We start from the raw sequence: 18,533 nt of genomic DNA, 5'->3' as shown, positions 1-18,533 counted from the left end.
CCCGCCCGGCAGCTTCTTCCTCAGCGCCGATGTTGCTGGCGCCGGTGTCTTGGTTTTCAGGAGGGGAGACAAAGTCCTCCTCCGCGCGGTGTTCTGGCGGTGTAGGGGCCGCGCGCCCCAAACTTGAAGTGCCCCCCAGAGGGGAGGCAGAGATGTTGACGGCACCAGACGGTCCGGGCTTGAGTGAGGAGGAGGGGTTGAGGTCCTCGCGGTACCCTCAGAGTCCTCAGGCCTGGGGCCAAGCTTGAGCGCAGGGCAGAACGAAAGAAAAAGAGAGAGTTGGAAAAAAGCAACCGGCAAAAGAACTTGGTAAAAAGAAACAAGCAGGAAAACGGGAGCTTACCCAGAGGAGGTTGGCATCTCCTTGCGCTTGTAGCGCCTCACGCCCGCTTCCTTCCCTGCCAAAGGCTCCGTCCGGAAGCGCTTCGGGGGAGGGGCCTGACTGGAACCGGCGTCGGATGCCGTCACCTTATTCTTCTGGCCCTGGGCCATGAGCTTGTACACGAACTCGGGACCAGCCTCGGTCCGCAGGGGCGGCGCATGCTCGTGGATCTGCAGGTTCAAGCTAGCTGAGGGAACATCTACAGAGTCATGATAATGAAAAAGTATAAGAGATTAAAAAGAAAATTACCTCGAGCAAGGTCAGGTCGTCCGAGGAACCGGATGGTTCCGGCACGGACTTGCCGAGGCGCGAAGCTTTGGTCCGGCCCATCTTCAGGTCCTGCCAACGGATGTAAGGATCCGGGTCGACAGAATCCAGGGCACGCTTCACGCAGGGGCCTCGGCGGTCCGCGTCGATGCGGGGGAAACGGTCCTTGGCCTGAAAACAAGAAAAAAGAAGGTTAGCAGCAGCATAAAAGTTACCGGTAAGCCGACCCGAGTTGTGTAATCTCTTACTTCTTGGGTCGGAGGGTTAGTAGAACTGAGAGGCTGGAGGCCCCATTCCCAATCATCTGGCATGGCAGTCTGGCAGATCTGCCTAGCCTTGCGGACGATGTCCTTCTTGCTGAGAGGAAGGCCGGTGATCTTGGTGGGATCACCGGGACCATACATCTCGCTCATCTTGTGCTGCCGGTGCTTGAGAGGAAGCACCCGGCGCGAGATGAAGGTGCGGATAATATCATCGGAGCAGATGTTAGTCTCCTTCATCAGGTTCGCCATAAAGCGTACCACCCGGTTGGTTTCGGCATGATCCGACTTCGGGTTGTAGCTCCAGTTGGTTTTACTGGGTGGCGCCGGATTGAAAGGCGGCAGATCGATGAGATTTGCGGCGCCGTTGTTCCTCACATAGAAGAAGGTCCCTTGCCATAGCCGGCACGACTCGAGACCGGAAAACTTGAAGAAAGGGCTCCCTTGGCGGGAGCCGATGATACAAGGCCCGCATTGAACGGGGGGTTTGGGTTTAGGGATTTCCTTGCCCTGAACGGAATTGATCCGAAGAGCAAAGAAATGGGCAAATGTCTCGCGGGTGGGACGAATGCCGACATAAGCCTCCATAAAGTGGCAAAGCAAGAAAGGTAAAAAACGGCGTTGCCGGGAAGATGATGAGGTTGAAGTTCGTAAAAATCTAAGAACTTCTGGAAGAACTCGGAGACGGGAAGGCCGAAGCCACGCTCGAAGCGAGCAAGAAAAACGACGTGTTCACCGGGCTCAAGCACCGGTTCAATCTCGTCGCCAGGAAGCCGGCAGGTTACTCCCTCCGGAATCCTTCGGGACCGGTAAAGCCAGTCAATCTCATACTGGGTAACGTTGGAGCCCATCCAGGCTCCGCGTGTGACACCGGCAGGATCTACGTTGGAAACTTGGCTAGAGCTACCGGATTCTTGGTGGCTACCGGAGTCGGTGTCCATCTGGACCGAATCGGCGATTGATCCGTCAGAGGATTGACTACGCCGGTTATCGGAGGAAGAGGCAGAGGAAGATGAAGTGGAAGAGGACTCTTCGCTAGACATGAGTACAGGTGCGGAAAAACAAGAATCCCAAGATCTACCCCCGCGCGAAGATCTACGAGTAAGAGAAAAAGCAAAAGAAAAGGAGAAGTAAATACACTACCGACCCAAGATCTAGGAAGCAAGCAAAAGAGGAGTAAACTCAGATTAAGCCTAACCTGAGGCGGCGGAGTCGTAGTAGAAGGGGTTCACCGGTGAAGTAGCGAGCCTGCAGTTGACGAGGGGTTCCGTCGATGGCGGGGCGGAGAAGAGCTCGAAGAAGCACGAATGCAGCGGTCGTGAGAGAAACACCGCGAAGAATCTCCGCACGGTGAGGTCCGGCGAAGCAACATCGTAAGTTCACCGGGCGGCAAAGCTTGAGCGAAGCACGGAGAGCGGCGGAGGCGCAGAGAGCAAATGGCACTATGCGCGAGGAAGTGGAGAATGCGAGAAGAGGAAGAAGAGGGGACGGTTCTGCCTTATAAAGGAAGAGAGAGATGGGCCGAAAACCGTCGGGCCACAGCGGTTCGCTCCGCGGGCCGCGACGGTTCGCTCCACAGGCCGCCTCGTGGCGCGGCGATACACGCGTGGAGAGGGAAAGCCACAGGAAGGTACACATGGATCCGGAATGGCGGCTGGGATCCGCTGTGAGGCAGTTAATACGCGCGCGGAAGTCGAAGGGAAGTGACCCCTGACACTGGCGCGTCAGTTACAGTGCGCATGTCACTGACAGCGCGGGGCCCGAGAAATTCTCGACTTCGCCGAGGAGAGAGTTAATGGCTAAGATACCGGAAGATACCTTGCAAAGAGAGAAAACGTAAGTCCGGGCAAAGATGTCGGATCCAAGCTGAGTGCCGGAACGATTAAAACCGGTATCCTAAAAACAAGAGAACCTGGCATGGTCTGTAGGATAGAATCCGCCAGACTATACCAGCTTTGGGGACTAATGTTGGGGGGATGACCCCCGGTATGCCAAAGGCATGCCAAACCGGATGGTTTGGTCTATCAAGATACCGGTTATACCGGAGCACAAAGATAAGAGTTTGGTTAAGTAAAGCCATGCCGGTATCCCCAGAGGGGTATACCGGAACCAGATGAAGAAGACACCGGGCTACCGGAAAGAAGAGCATGTCGGCAAGACTGGTCAAAGATTCTCTTTAGAGCTAGAGGACAAGGCTGAGGTAAGCAAAGTGGCTTTAATCGAAGCCCTGGCGCCAAAGAGAGCGGTGACGCTGAAAGAAGCCGGAGAACGTCAGCCTCCCTGATTAAAGAAGACCCCGGCGTCATCCATGATTAAAGTTACTTTGTAAAGTAGTTTGTCCAGTCAAATATGCCATTAGGGTTTCTTGCTCTGTAAGCCACCCTCTCCCCTATATAAGGAGAGGGGGCACACCCGTATTCGGGATGATCACTCTCTAGATGAACCTTGTATCCGGAAACCTGTAACCATGTTGAGATCAATGAAGATAGTGATCTAGAGCAGAGTTCTTCCTTGTGTGTTTCTTCTTGCATCCCTGCCTTTGGCTGTGTTCTTGAGGAAAGCATCCGGAAGTTCATCCCATCTAATCACAAACCCTCCCCCGAATCCTCTAGCGTCCATTCGGCCCCAACTCAAGCCATCCCATGGCATCTGCTCGTTCACCACGACGACATCTCTTGTGTCCCCAACACACCTAATACACTTGTCAGATGTATAGGTGCACTAGTTCGGCGAAGAGATAGTAAGATGCAAGTGATATGGATGAATATGAGTGGTAATAACAATCTGAAATAAATATGGCAGCAAGCAAACATGCAGTAGAACAGTAAATAAACGGTGATTCGATATTTGGAAACAAGGCCTAGGGATCATACTTTCACTAGTGGACACTCTCAACAATGATCACATAAATAAATAACTTCTCTTCACTTGTGCTACTTTCTCACACTCTCTTGTTGGATAACAAACACCATTCATTGTGTAGGGCTATAAAAGCACACCTCAAGCCGGAGTAAACAAGCTCCACAACGTCCGGAGTTCATATTAAAGTAACCTCTAGAGTGCATAATAGACCGTTGCAATTTAGACCAAGTACTAACATAGCATACACACTGTCAACAATAGCTATGAAAGGGGGAATAGATCGCATCAATACTATCATAGTAATAGTTAACTTCATAATCTACAAGAGATTACAATCATAACCTACGCCAAGTACTACATGATGTACACACTGTCAACATTACATCATGGAGGAGGAATAGACTACTTTAATAACATCACTAGAGTAGCACATAGATTGATAGTGATACAAAGCTCATGATCACATAAAGATCACACCATGGGAGAGAGAGATGAACCACATAGCTACCGGTAGAGCCCTCAGCCTCGGGGGAGAACTACTCCCTCCTCATCATAGGAGACAACAATGGCGATGAAGATGGCGGTGGTGTCGATGGAGATGACTCCGGGGGCAATTCCCCGTCCCGGCGGCGTGCCGGAACAGAGACTTCTGTCCACCGAAACGGAGTTTCGCGATGGCGGCAGCGTCCCTGGAGTCTTTCTGGAGTTTCATCAATTGGTATCGGGTTTTTAGGTCACGAGGGATAATATAGGCGAAGAGGCGGCGCGAGGGGGTGCCTGGGGGGCCCACCCCATAGGGCGGCGCACCCCCCTCGAGGCCGCGCCAGCCTATGGTCTGGAGGGCCTGGGCCTCCTCTCCGACTCCCCTTCGGTGTCCTGGTCCTTCTCGGTGAAATAGGATGTTTGGCTTTTGTTTCATCGAATTCCGAGAATATTTCCCGAACAGCCTTTCTAGAACCAAAAACAGCAGAAAACAGGAACTGGCACTGTGGCATCTTGTTAATAGGTTAGTTCCGAAAAATGCATAAAATCATTATAAAGTGTGAGCAAAACATGTAGGTATTGTTATAAAACTAGCATGGAACATCAGAAATTATAGATACGTTTGAGGCCTATCAAGCATCCCCAAGCTTTGTTCCTACTCGCCCTCGAGTAGGTAAATGATAACAGGGATAATTTCTGAAGTGACATGCTACTTACATAATCTTGATCAATACTATTGTAAAGCATATGAGATGAATGAAGTGATTCAAAGCAATGGTAAAGACAATGACTAAACAACTGAATCATATAGCAAAGACTTTTCATGAATAGTACTTTCAAGACAAGCGTCAAAAAGACTTGCATAGGAGTTAACTCATAAAGCAATAAATTCTTAGTAGAAAGTTTTGAAGCAACACAAAGGAAGATATAAGTTTCAGCAGTTGCTTTCAACTTCAACATGTATATCTCATGGATGATTGTCGACACAAAGTAATATGATGAATGCAAATAAGCAAGTATGTAGGAATCAATGCACTCAGTTGAAACAAGTGTTTGCTTCTAAGATAGAAAGAAGTAGGTAAACTGACTCAACATAAAGTAAAAGAAAAGCCCTTCGCAGAGGGAAGTATGGATTACTATTTTTGTGCTAGAGCTTTTATTTTGAAAACATAGAAACAATTTTGTCAACGGTAGTAATAATTCATATGTGTTATGCATAAGACATCCTATAAGTTGCAAGCCTCATGCATAGAATACCAATAGTGCTCGCACCTTGTCCTAATTAGCTTGGATTTACATGGATTATCATTGCATAACATATGTTTCAACCAAGTGTCACAAAGGGGTACCTCTATGCCGTCTGTACAAAGGTCCAAGGAGATAGATCGCATTTGATTTCTCGTTTTTGATAGATCTCGACTAAGGACATCCATACCGGGACACCATAGAAAACAGATAATGGACACCTCTTTAATGCATCAGCATTCAACAACAAATAATATTCTCATAAGAGATTGAGGATTAATGTCCAAACTGAAACTTCCACCATGATACATGGCTTTAGTTAGCGGCCCAATGTTCTTCTCTAACAATATGCATACTCAAACCATTTGATCATGATAAATCGCCCTTACTTCAGACAAGACGAACATGCATAGCAACTACATGATATTCAACAAAGGTGTAATAGTTGATGGCGTCCCCAGAAACATGGTTACCGCTCAACAAGCAACTTATAAGAAATAAGACACATAAGCTACATATTCTTTACCACAATAGTTTTTAAGCTATTTTCCCATGAGCTATGTATTGCAAAGACAAAGAATGAGATTTTAAAGGTAGCACTCAAGTAATTTACTTTGGAATGGCGGAGATATACCACATAGTAGGTAGGTATGGTGGACACAAATGGCATAGGTTTTGGCTCAAGGATTTGGATGCACGAGAAGTATTCCCTCTCAGTACAAGGCTTTGGGCTAGCAAGGTTGTTTGAAGCAAACACAAGTATGAACCGGTACAGCAAAACTTACATAAGAACATATTGCAAGCATTATAAGACTCTACACTGTCTTCCTTGTTGTTCAAACACTTCACCAGAAAATATCTAGACTTTAGAGAGACCAATGATGCAAACCAAATGTCAACAAGCTCTATGGTAGTTCTTCATTAATGGGTGCAAAGTACATGATGCAAGAGCTTAAACATGATCTATTTGAGCAAAACAATTGCCAAGTATCAAATTATTCAAGACCATATACCAATTACCACATGAAGCATTTTCTGTTGCCAACCAAATAACAATGAACGAAGCAGTTTCAACCTTCGCCATGAACATTAAAAGTAAAGCTAAGAACATCGGTGTTCATATGAACAAGCGGAGCGTGTCTCTCTCCACACAAGGAATGCTAGGATCCGATTTTATTCAAACAAAAACAAAAATAAAAACATACAGACGCTCCAAGTAAAGCACATAAGATGTGACAGAATAAAAATATAGTTTCACTAGAGGTGACCTAATAAGTTGTCGATGAAGAAGGGGATGCCTTGGGCATCCCCAAGCTTAGATGATTGAGTCTTCTTGAAATATGCAGGGATGAACCACGGGGGCATCCCCAAGCTTAGACTTTTCACTCTTCTTGATCATATTGTATCATCCTCCTCTCTTGACCCTTGAAAACTTCCTTCACACCAAACTTCTCATAAACTTCATTAGAGGGGTTAGTACTCAAAAAACTTTAATCCACTTTGGTCCTGTAGTGACACATTGCAAGAACTCAATAAAACATTAGCTATAGCTCTCCAAGTCTAGAAAGCCTTGCTTAAAGTCCACAAGAGACAATGCAAAAAACAGAGACAGAATCTGTCAAAACAGAACAACTAGTAAAGACGAATTTTTAAGAGGTACTTCCGTTGCTCAAATCAGAAAACTCAAAACTAATGAAAGTTGCGCACAGATCTGAGGAACACGCATGAAAATTGGCAGATTTTTCTGAGTTTCCTACAGAGAGACCTACTCAAATTCGTGACAGATAAAAATCTATTTCTGCGCAGAAATCCAAATCTAGCATCAACCTTCTATTAGAGACTTTACTTGGCACAACATTGCAATAAAATAAAGATAAGGAGAGGTTGCTACAGTAGTAACAACTTCCAAGACACAACAAAACAGTAGCAAAAATAAAAACATGGGTTATCTCCCAAGAAGTGCTTTCTTTATAGCCATTAAGATGGGCTCAGTAATTTTAATGATTCTCACATAAGGATGAGAATAGAAGCAAAGAGAGCATCAAAAAGCAAGTATGAAACAAATTTAAGCCTAACCCGCTTCCTATGCATAGGAATCTTGTACACAAATAAATTCATGAAGATCAAAGTGACAAGCATTGGAAGATAAAACACGAGTAACTTCAAAATTTTCAGCATGTAGAGAGGTGTTTTAGTAACATGAAAATCCCTACAACCATATTGTCCTCTCTCATAAAGATTTTCAGTAGCATCATGAACAAACTCAACAATATAACTATCACATAAAGCATTCTTATCATGAGTCTCATGCATAAAAGTATCATTAATTTTGGCATAAGAAGAATTCTTCTCATTAATAGTAATTGGAGCAGGATCATTATCAAGAATTTGAACATGATAAACAAGTTGCATACTAAGGGAATGGTTTTTGGCAATCCCATCATAACTATTACAAGTTTCATAACGATAATTATAACCTTTGTCATAGCATTCTTTATAATAATTGTCAAAGATTGGAGGCATAGTGTCATCATAAGAAATAGAATAGTTATCTTCCACAGTATGTTCATCTGTAACCTTACCATCATTGTTACTAGAAGGAGATGTATCAAGCATATAATCATCAGTAGCAAAAGGATTTTCAAACACCTCATCCCCAAGCTTAGAGCTTTCTATATCATTATGGGAAGAAGCATGGATAATACTAATACTATGGCAATTATTAACATCATCATTTTCAGAATTAGTTTCCCAGAGATTTTCAATATCGAAAGTAGTGTGCTCTTCTAGATCATGATCACTAATGTAGGTAAAGGGCATAGGAAGATCATTGTACTCAGAATCATTATCATAATAATCATTAGGAGCAACATACTTACGGTTACCTATTGTTATCTCATACACGTGGGGATATGTCGTTACCTCTTTCTTTTTATTTCCCCTCTTCTTCTTCTTCTTCGTTCCCTTCTTCTTGTTCCCTTCTTTAGGAGGAAGAGGCTTGAAGTGAGGCTCCTCCACATAACCTGATTTATTTCCGGAAACAATAGAAGAAACTTGGGAGGGTTCTTCCTTTTCATTAATAAGTTTAAAACACACAGCGGTCCTATCATATTTTGGCAAAGTGTCATCTTCTAAAATATTTTGTATGTAAGTATTTGTATGGCAATTATCAATGCAATAAGAAAGACACCCATGCAGGACACTATTAATATCAAGATCACTCATATCTAACAAAGAAATTTTTCTTGATAACTCTTCACACTTCAAAAATAAACTAAGTTCATCATGCTGATTAAGAGTAATTTCATCATCACAATACAAATTTGCAGCACTCATGGGGTTCGAATAATCATTAGAGGAGCATTGAAAATTAAAATGACCCACTCTATGGCAAAGTTCACAAATAAAAGGATAGAGGGCACAAACTTTTTTACCAAGATCATCTAGAGCCCTAAACCACTTTCTAGTTTTTTCATTAATATGATGGATACAATATTCATCTTTGATTTGATTAATTCCACAAGGTCTATGCATTCCACAAAAATTAACATCCTTATAGGAAATAGCATTCTTAGGAGTTTGAGCATGCTTATTGCAATCATTAACAACAATTTCATTTTCCATGCAAGTGTCTTTGAAAGGTTCATGATACATGTACCAATTTTCTTTAGGAACATTAATATGAGAAGCAAAGGCTCTATAGCAATCGACCATGATTTGAGGATCAAGACCATATTTAGCACTAAGCTCTTGAAAATTGATAGTTTCAATGAAAGACTGAATGCATTCATATTCATAGTTTATACCTGATTCTTTACCTTTGTCGTTCTCCCAATCTCCAGCGTTCTCCTGAATCCGATCAAGAAGGTCCCATTTAAACTCTTCTTTATTGCGCGTGAATGATCCAGAACAAGTAGTATCTAGCAAGGATTTGTCTTGAAAAGAAAGTCTTGCATAGAAATTATCAATGATGATATTACCAGGAAGCTCATGAATGGGGCATTTGAGCATTAAAGACTTCAATCTCCCCCATGCTTGGGCAATACTCTCTCCATCATGAGACCAGAAATTATATATGTGGTTTCGGTCTTTGTGAATTTTACTTGGAGGATAGAATTTAGAATAAAATAGAGGCATAATATCCTTCCAATCAAGAGAATGCCTATTCTTCAGCAATTTATACCAATCTGCCGCTTTACCAGACAACGACATAGAGAATAGTTTCTTCCTCACTTCATCCATAGAGATACCTGCACACTTGAATAACGCGCATAATTCATGCAAAAACAGTAAATGATCTCCAGGATGGACTGTTCCATCCCCTTCATAGCGGTTATCCACAACACGTTCAGTAATTTTCATAGGTATCTTGAAAGGATACTTTCAGTAGGTGGATTTAAAATGTCACAAGCATCATTAGAGTTATCGCATATGGGAGATAAATTATTATCAGAGCAAATTTTCTCCCCTAAAGATGGGAAGCTAAGAAGATCATAAAAACTAGCTTCCCCAAGCTTGGACTTTTCCATAACATTAGCAGTAATTGCGTTCATAGTAATAACATTGCTACTGGAATGCAAATAAGGTTCCCTAGGTTTTTTAATTTTCGCATCAACCAATTCATGTCTTAACTCAGGAAATAGATCAAAAATCTCACTATTATTTTCCATTTTGCCTAACTAGTGAAAAATAAAAACAAGAAACAAAAAGATGCAATTGCAGGATCTAAAGGAAATAGCTTCGAGCACTCACACACCGGCAACAATGCTAGGAAATAGCTTAGTAGTCGGAGGATGTGAATAACTTTTACCTTACCTCCCCGGCAACGGTGCCAGAAAATAGCTTGATGTCTACGCACGCTTCTATTCCTATAGACAGTGTTGGGCTTCCAAGAGCAGAGGTTTGTAGAACAGCAGCAAGTTTCCCTTAAGTGAATCACCCAAGGTTTATCAAACTCAGGGAGGTAGAGGTCAAAGATATCCCTCTCAAGCAACCCTGCAATTACGATACAAGAAGTCTCTTGTGTCCCCAAAACACCTAATACACTTGTCAGATGTATAGGTGCACTAGTTCAGCGAAGAGATAGTAAGATGGAAGTGATATGGATGAATATGAGTGGTAATAACAATCTGAAATAAATATGGCAGCAAGCAAACATGCAGTAGAACAGTAAATAAACGGTGATTCGATATTTGGAAACAAGGCCTAGGGATCATACTTTCACTAGTGGACACTCTCAACAATGATCACATAAATAAATAACTTCTCTTCACTTGTGCTACTTTCTCACACTCTCTTGTTGGATAACAAACACCATTCATTGTGTAGGGCTATAAAAGCACACCTCAAGCCGGAGTAAACAAGCTCCACAACGTCCGGAGTTCATATTAAAGTAACCTCTAGAGTGCATAATAGACCGTTGCAATTTAGACCGAGTACTAACATAGCATACACACTGTCAACAATAGCTATGAAAGGGGGAATAGATCGCATCAATATTATCATAGTAATAGTTAACTCCATAATCTACAAGAGATTACAATCATAACCTACGCCAAGTACTACATGATGCACACACTGTCAACATTACATCATGGAGGAGGAATAGACTACTTTAATAACATCACTAGAGTAGCACATAGATTAATAGTGATACAAAGCTCATGATCACATAAAGATCACACCATGGGAGAGAGATGAACCACATAGCTACCGGTAGAGCCCTCAACCTCGGGGGAGAACTACTCCCTCCTCATCATAGGAGACATCAACGGCGATGAAGATGGCGGTGGTGTCGATGGAGATGACTCCGGGGGCAATTCCCCGTCCCGGCGGCGTGCCGGAGCAGAGCCTTCTGTCCCCCGAACGGAGTTTCGCGATGGCGGCGGCGTCCCTGGAGTCTTTCTGGAGTTTCGTCAATTGGTATCGGGTTTTTAGATCACGAGGGATAATATAGGCGAAGAGGCGGCACGAGGGGGTGCCTAGGGGGCCCACCCCATAGGGCGGCGCGCCCCCCTCGAGGCCGCGCCAGCCTATGGTCTCGAGGGCCTGGGCCTCCTCTCCGACTCCCCTTCGGTGTTCTGGTCCTTCTCGGTGAAATAGGATGTTTGGCTTTTGTTTCGTCGAATTCCGAGAATATTGCCCGAACAGCCTTTCTGGAGCCAAAAACAGCCGAAAACAGGAACTGGCACTGTGGCATCTTGTTAATAGGTTAGTTCCGGAAAATGCATAAAATCATTATAAAGTGTGAGCAAAACATGTAGGTATTGTTATAAAACTAGCATGGAACATCAGAAATTATAGATACATTTGAGACGTATCACACACACACATATATGGCCATGTATATGGCCTTGCTAATAGTTGGGTGGCCGTGTGGCTTAATTGAATCCAAGTAATGTGTTCATACATGGCATATTAAGCCATATATAATTAATCAAGTTCTCAGGTGTACTAGCAGCCAGCTAGCTAGCTAGCAGATATAGATAGCTATAGAGCTTAATTTTTTTCTGTCAAAACCCAAGTTTTGTTAGCGGTGAATTAATTAGTAAATTTAAGGGAGAGGTTTATGCACACATTAATTAATTAGAGAGGCACTTTCTTTAATTTGTGCAAGTTTTCCACTTATTAGCGAGAGTGAAGGGGTTAATTAGGCCATGTTAGGGGTTATGTGTTTTAGACACTGTTCAAAAAATCGGCCGAGATACCGATTTATCGTGAATCGGGTGGTAACCGATAAGATTTTAGCATATCGGCCGGTTTATCAAGCCACCGATATTTCGACCGATTTTCTGCATGAGAGCCGATATGTCACCCGATTTTCATTCTCATAGCCGATATTTTAGCTGATTGTCAGTGAAATTTTAATGAAATTTGGTATGGAAGTTGATATTTACGTCCTATGGTTTGTACAATTGTGCATTAGCTCAAATTTTCCATTATTATTTATTCAAAAGCAAGAAATCAAGGTAATACTTATGTGCAATGCTCCAATATTGTTTTTTGCATAGCATATTATAGATAATTTAGTGTAAAAAATTAGGATTTCAAAAAATAAGCCGATAAATGGCTGGCCGATAAAATCGATTAATCTACCGATAAACGATTAATCTTCATTTTAAGGCCGACCGATAAGTTAAGATTAACAATTTCTTGAACATTTGTTTTCGATTAGGGTTATGTGAATTATACAACTTCTTTATTTGTGTGCTATGATTAATCAAAACTAGATCGATCGAGTGTGCACACATTATTAGAGGCACCCGTCTTTTGCGCACAAAGTTCATGTGTGTTGTTGGCCACCAACGAGAGAGAGAGAGATTAAAATCCCCAAACATATATATGCATGCATGGTTAGATCATGCATGCATATTAATTATATATTGTGAGTTAAATTAAAGTGAGTTTTCATTTGAGAACTTGTCAAAATTCAAGTTAATTAATCTATCAGTGCTAATTATATAATTAATGAATTTCAGTAATATTCATACATGATCGATATAGGCTATATATATATGTATTAATTGGGCTTAATCTAGGGTTTACTAGCCATATATAGAGCAGGGTTTTATTTGATCGGGTTATTAGCTTGGGGTTGTGTGTTTTAAGTAGGTTTTGATTAGTTAGGGTTAGTTATATATATGCTTTAGGGTTTAGGGTTAATTGCATATTTAGAGGCCCTTGTCCTACTTGATGTGCAATTAAGTGTCATTGTCCTATATCTAACTTGTTGCGAATTAAAATACAACTTTTTTATTTGTGTGCTACAATTAATCAAAACTAGATCGATCGAGTGTGCACACACAGTATTAATTAGAGGCACCCACCTTTGCGCATAAAGCGCATGCATGTGTGTTGTTGGCCACCAACGATATATATATATATATATATAGAGAGAGAGAGATTGAAATATCCAAGAATGTTCAAATATATATACAAATATATGCACGCGTGCATGGTAGGCCATGCATGCACACATATATATTGTGAGGCAAATTAATTAAAGTGTGTTTAACTTGTCAAAGTTCAAGTTAATTAATTTATTAGGGCTACTTATATAATTAATGACTCTCAGGGATGTTCATACATGATCGATATAGGTCATATATATTAATTTGGGTTAATCTAGGGTTTACTAGCTATATATATAGTAGGGTTTTGTTAGATCTGGTTATTAGCTTGGGGTTATGTGTTTTAAGTAGGGGTTGATTATTTAGGGTTAGTTATATATATATATGGTTTAGGGTTTAGAGTTAATGGCACATTTAGAGGTCCGCGAGGCCCCCTGGCCTGCTTGATGCACAATTAACTGTAGTTGGCCTATAGCTAGCTATATAGGGTTTATATATGGTTTAATTAGGGTTTAATTAACTTGTTGTGAATTAAAATACAATTTTTTTTATTTGTGTGCTACAATTAATCAAAACTAGCTAGATCGATCGAGTGTGCATACATATTATTAGAGGCACCCTCCTTTGCGCATAAAGTGTATGCATTTGTGTTGTTGGCCACCAACGATAGAGAGAGAGATTGAAATCCCCAAGAATGTTCAAATATATATATATATATATATATATACATATATATGCATGCATGGTAGGCCATGCATGCACACTAATTATATATATATTGTGAGGCAAATTAATTAAAGTGTGTTTTCAGTCGAGAACTTGTCAAAATTCAAGTTAATTAATTTATCTATAGAGAGATATTAGGAGATTGCACACCTCCAATTGGGGTGGCCTAACTCATATATATAGGGGTGATCAAGAGATCAATTACAGAGATTACAATCAGGTATATACCAAATATATGAGATATGTACGTATCTCAACACCCCCGCAGTCGTATGGTCGGTACCGACACATAGACTAGACCGAAACTCCTCAAAACTCGATGTTGGCAAGCCCTTCGTCATGATGTCCGCAAACTGCTGTGAGGTCGACACGTGAAGAACTCGAACGTGGCCAAGGGCGACCTACTCGCGTACGAAGTGGATATCCAGCTCAACATGCTTGGTGCGGCGATGATGAACTGGGTTGGCGGAGAGGTACACATCAGAAACATTGTCACAAAAGACAGTCATGGCCTTGTCGATGGGACAAGAGAGCTCGGAGAGAAGCTGACCTAGCCAGGTGCACTCGGTGACGTTGTTCGCCACAGCTCGATACTCGGCCTCAGCGCTAGAGCGGGAGACAACTGGCTGGCGCTTGGATGACCAGGAGATGAGCGACGAGCCGAGGTAGACACAGTAGCCCGAGGTGGAGCGTCGTGTGTCGGGGCAGCCAGACCAATCCGCATCCGAGTAAGCCACGCTGTTCGAGGATGATGAGGCGTGTATCGAGAGGCCGAGATCCATGGTGTCACAAATGTAGCGAAGAATCCGCTTGACAACGATCCAATGGGTATCTCGAGGGCGTCATATGAAGGCACACCTGCTGGACAACATACTGCAACTCCGTACGTGTAAGCGTCAAGTACTGCAGAGCACCGACGATGGATCGGTAGTGAGACGCATCCGGGGCCGGCGAGCCATCGCCGGTGGAGAGCTTGGCCTTCGTGTCGAGAGGAGTACTGGCGGGGTTGCAATTAAGCATCCCGGTGCGCTCGAGGAGCTCATGAACATACTTGTGCTGATGAAGAAAGAACCCGTCCGCACGACGTACTACCTCAACACCGAGGAAGTAGTGCAACGGTCCTAAGTCCTTGATGGAGAACTCAGCACGAAGACGATCAGTGAGCTGTCGAAGAAGAACGGTGCTGCAAGCCGTCAGGATGATGTCGTCAATGTAGAGCAGCAGGTAGGCCACATCGCTGCCCTGACGATAGACGAACAGCGAGGCGTCGGAGCACATCGAGCAGAAGCCAAGCGAGTGAAGAAACACCGCGATACGCTGGTACCAGGCGCGCGGTACTTGCTTCATGCCATACAAGGAACCTGAGAGCAGGCACACATGGTCTAGATGGGCATCATCGACAAAACCAAGGGGCTGCTGGTAGTACACTTCCTCGGTGAGGTGTCCATGAAGAAAGGTGTTGGAGACGTCCATCTGGTGCACGGGCCAAGCTCGAGAGGCGGCGAGGTGCAGAACCGTGCGGATCATGCCTGGTTTGACAACCGGGGCGAATGTATCAGTGAAGTCGACGCTGACGCGTTGGCGAAAACCACGGACCACACAACGCGCCTTGTAGCGCTCGAGGGTACCATCAGAGCGCAGCTTCTGCTTGAAGACCCATTTGCCAGTGATGACGTTGGCGCGTGGAGGGCGCGAAACGAGCGCCCAAGTCCGGTTACGCTGAAGAGCGTCAAACTCCTCCTGCATAGCCACTCGCCAATGCGGATTGCGAAGAGCAGCACGGGCAGAGGTGGCCACCAGAGAGAGGGCCGTCGAGGGCGCGGACGTAGAGGCCATGCATGCGTACTCGGTGGCGGGGTACCGAGTAGACGGGCGAGCACACCGGCGCGGGCCCGGGTGATGATCCCGACGGGCACATGTGGAGGGGTTGCGATGACCGTCGGCGAGGATGGCGGTGACGCCGCGGGGGTCAATGCAGACGGGGTCGACGAGGTGGAAAGCGACGCGGCAGGGGTCGACGCGGACGGTGTCGACGCAGACGGTGTAGACGCGTAAATAGGCGCCGGGAAGCCCGGGCGCTGGGGAGGCCGCAAGAGTGCGGCGCCGCAGGTGGGCGACCTCAGGGAGGGCCGCAGGTGCCGCAGGGGGCATCACCAAAAGCCCCTGCTGAAACGGAAAAAGTAGCTCATCAAAGTAAACGTGCCGGGAGGTGATGACACGATGAGAGACCGGACCATAGAAGCGGTAACCCTTGGTGTTAGCTAGATAGCCGAGGAACACACATGGAAGGGAGCGAGGGGCGAGCTTATGCGCTGCGGTGGCGGCGATGTTGGGGTAGCACCGTCATTCGAAGATGCGTAAGTCATCATAGGACGGGGGTGCACCATAGAAGAGATGGTGTGGTGTATAGTGCTAGCGGGTGCGGCATGGGCGGATGTTAATAAGGAGGGTGGCGGTGGTGAGAGCATCTGGCCAGAAATGCGGGCTCATGTATGCATGGAAGAAAAGTGTACGAACACAATAGTTGAGAGTGCGAAGAATGCGTTCAACGCGGCCATTCTGCTGGGAAGTATATGGACATGTGAGGCGGAAGACAGTGTCGTGGGCGACAAGGAGGGTGCGGACGGTGATGTTGTCGAACTCCTTGCGGTTGTCAGTTTGGATGGCGCGGATGGGGCGACTGAACTGGGTGGAGACTATTGGCGCGTGATGCACACGTCCGTTGGGAACCCCAAGAGGAAGGTGTGATGCGCACAACAGCAAGTTTTCCCTCAGAAAGAAACCAAGGTTATCGAAACAGTAGGAGATGAAGGCCACGTGAAGGTTGTTGGTGAAGGAGTGTAGTGCGGCGCAACACCAGGGATTCCGGCACCAACGTGGAACCTGCACAACACAATCAAAATACTTTGCCCCAACTTAACAGTGAGGTTGTCAATCTCACCGGCTTGCTGTAAACAAAGGATTAAACGTATGGTGTGGAGAATGATGTTTGTTTGCAAAGAACAGCAGAGAACAATGATTGCAGTAGATTGTATTCAGATGTAAAAGAATGGAACGGGGTCCACAGTTCACCAGTGGTGTCTCTCCAATAAGATAAATAGCATGTTGGGTGAACAAATTACAGTTGGGCAATTGACAAATAGAGATGGCATAACAATGCACATACATATCACGATGACTAATATGAGATTTACTTAGGGCATTACGACAAAGAACATAGACCGCTATCCAGCATGCATCTATGCCTAAAAAGTCCACCTTCGGGTTAGCATCCGCACCCCTTCCAGTATTAAGTTGCAAACAACAGACAATTGCATTAAGTACTGTGCGTAATGTAAACAATACAAATATCCTTAGACAAAGCATTGTTGTTTTATCCCTAGTGGCAACAGCACATCCATAACCATAGAACTTTCTGTCACTGTCCCAGATTAAATGTAGGCATGAACCCACTATCGAGCATAAATACTCCCTCTTGGAGTCACAAGTATCAACTTGGCCAGAGCCTCTACTAGCAACGGAGAGCATGCAAGATCATAAACAAACACATATATGATAGATCAATAATCAACTTGACATAGTATTCCATATTCATCGGATCCCAACAAACACAACATGTAGCATTACAAATAGATGATCTTGATCATGATAGGAAGCTCACAAGATCTAAACATGATAGCACAAGAGGAGAAGAGAACCATCTAGCTACTGCTATGGATCCATAGTCCAAGGATGAACTACTCACGCATCAGTCTGGAGGCGATCATGGTGATGTAGAGTCCTCCGGGTGATGATTCCCCTCTCCGGCAGGGTGCCGGAGGCTGATAACCCACAAGTATAGGGGATTGCAACAGTCTTCGTAAAACCCAAATTTATTGATTCGACACAAGGGGAGGTAAAGAATACTTATAAGCCTTAACAACTGAGTTGTCAATTCAGATGCACCTGGAAAAGCACTAGTAACAGGGGTGATGTGAAAGCAGAAGTAATATGAGAGCAATAGTAATAGTAACACAACAGCAGTAACAGTAACACAGAGGCAATGGCACCAGAAAAAAGTCGATACTACTTCCAATGTCATATAGGAACGAGTATATGATGATGAGACATGGACCGGGGTTCCCAGCTATCTACACTAGTGGTAACTCTCCAATAACAAGTGACAAGTGTTGGGTGAACAAATTACAGTTGGGCAATTGATAGGATTGAAATAGCATTAAGACAGAACATCAATTTATTAATCATGTAGGCATGTTTTCCATATATAGTCATACGTGCTCGCAATGAGAAAACTTGCATAACATCTTTTGTCCTACCAGCCGGTGGCAGTCGGGCCTCAAGGGAATCTACTGGTAATTAAGGTACTCCTTTTAATATAGCACCAGAGCAAAGCATTAACACTTGGTGAAAACATGTGATCCTCATACCTAAACCTTCCCCTCCAGTTATCCCAGTTGC

At 44.2% G+C, this 18,533-nt stretch overlaps 1 protein-coding gene across 1 annotated transcript; it reads right to left on the bottom strand.

Annotated features, from left to right (window-relative positions):
- Positions 1–339: 339 nt before the first annotated feature.
- On the bottom strand, positions 340–14,857 carry LOC139831454 (uncharacterized). The gene is made up of 3 exons (XM_071820732.1): positions 14,489–14,857; positions 632–820; positions 340–552 (listed from the first exon to the last, which is right to left on the bottom strand). The coding sequence occupies exons 1-3, from the start codon at positions 14,855–14,857 to the stop codon at positions 340–342; spliced, it is 771 nt and encodes a 256-aa protein (XP_071676833.1).
- Positions 14,858–18,533: the final 3,676 nt, after the last annotated feature.

Source organism: Lolium perenne, chromosome 5, assembly GCF_019359855.2.
Source record: "Lolium perenne isolate Kyuss_39 chromosome 5, Kyuss_2.0, whole genome shotgun sequence".
NCBI classification, from domain to species: domain Eukaryota; kingdom Viridiplantae; phylum Streptophyta; class Magnoliopsida; order Poales; family Poaceae; genus Lolium; species Lolium perenne.
The sequence above is the reverse complement of the archived record's forward strand: the minus strand, read 5'-3'. Positions and strand labels throughout refer to the sequence as shown.

What these genes read in the sequence shown, in the direction of transcription:
- LOC139831454 (XM_071820732.1), bottom strand. Translation starts at nt 14,857, where the DNA reads ATGGATCTCGGCCTCTCGATACACGCCTCATCATCCTCGAACAGCGTG. An exon ending in TTGAGCTGGATATCCACTTC is followed by an intron (nt 821 to 14,488) that starts GTACGCGAGTAG and finishes TCTTGTTTTCAG; the next exon opens with GCCAAGGACCGTTTCCCCCG. An exon ending in ACGACCTGACCTTGCTCGAG is followed by an intron (nt 553 to 631) that starts GTAATTTTCTTT and finishes TTGAACCTGCAG; the next exon opens with ATCCACGAGCATGCGCCGCC.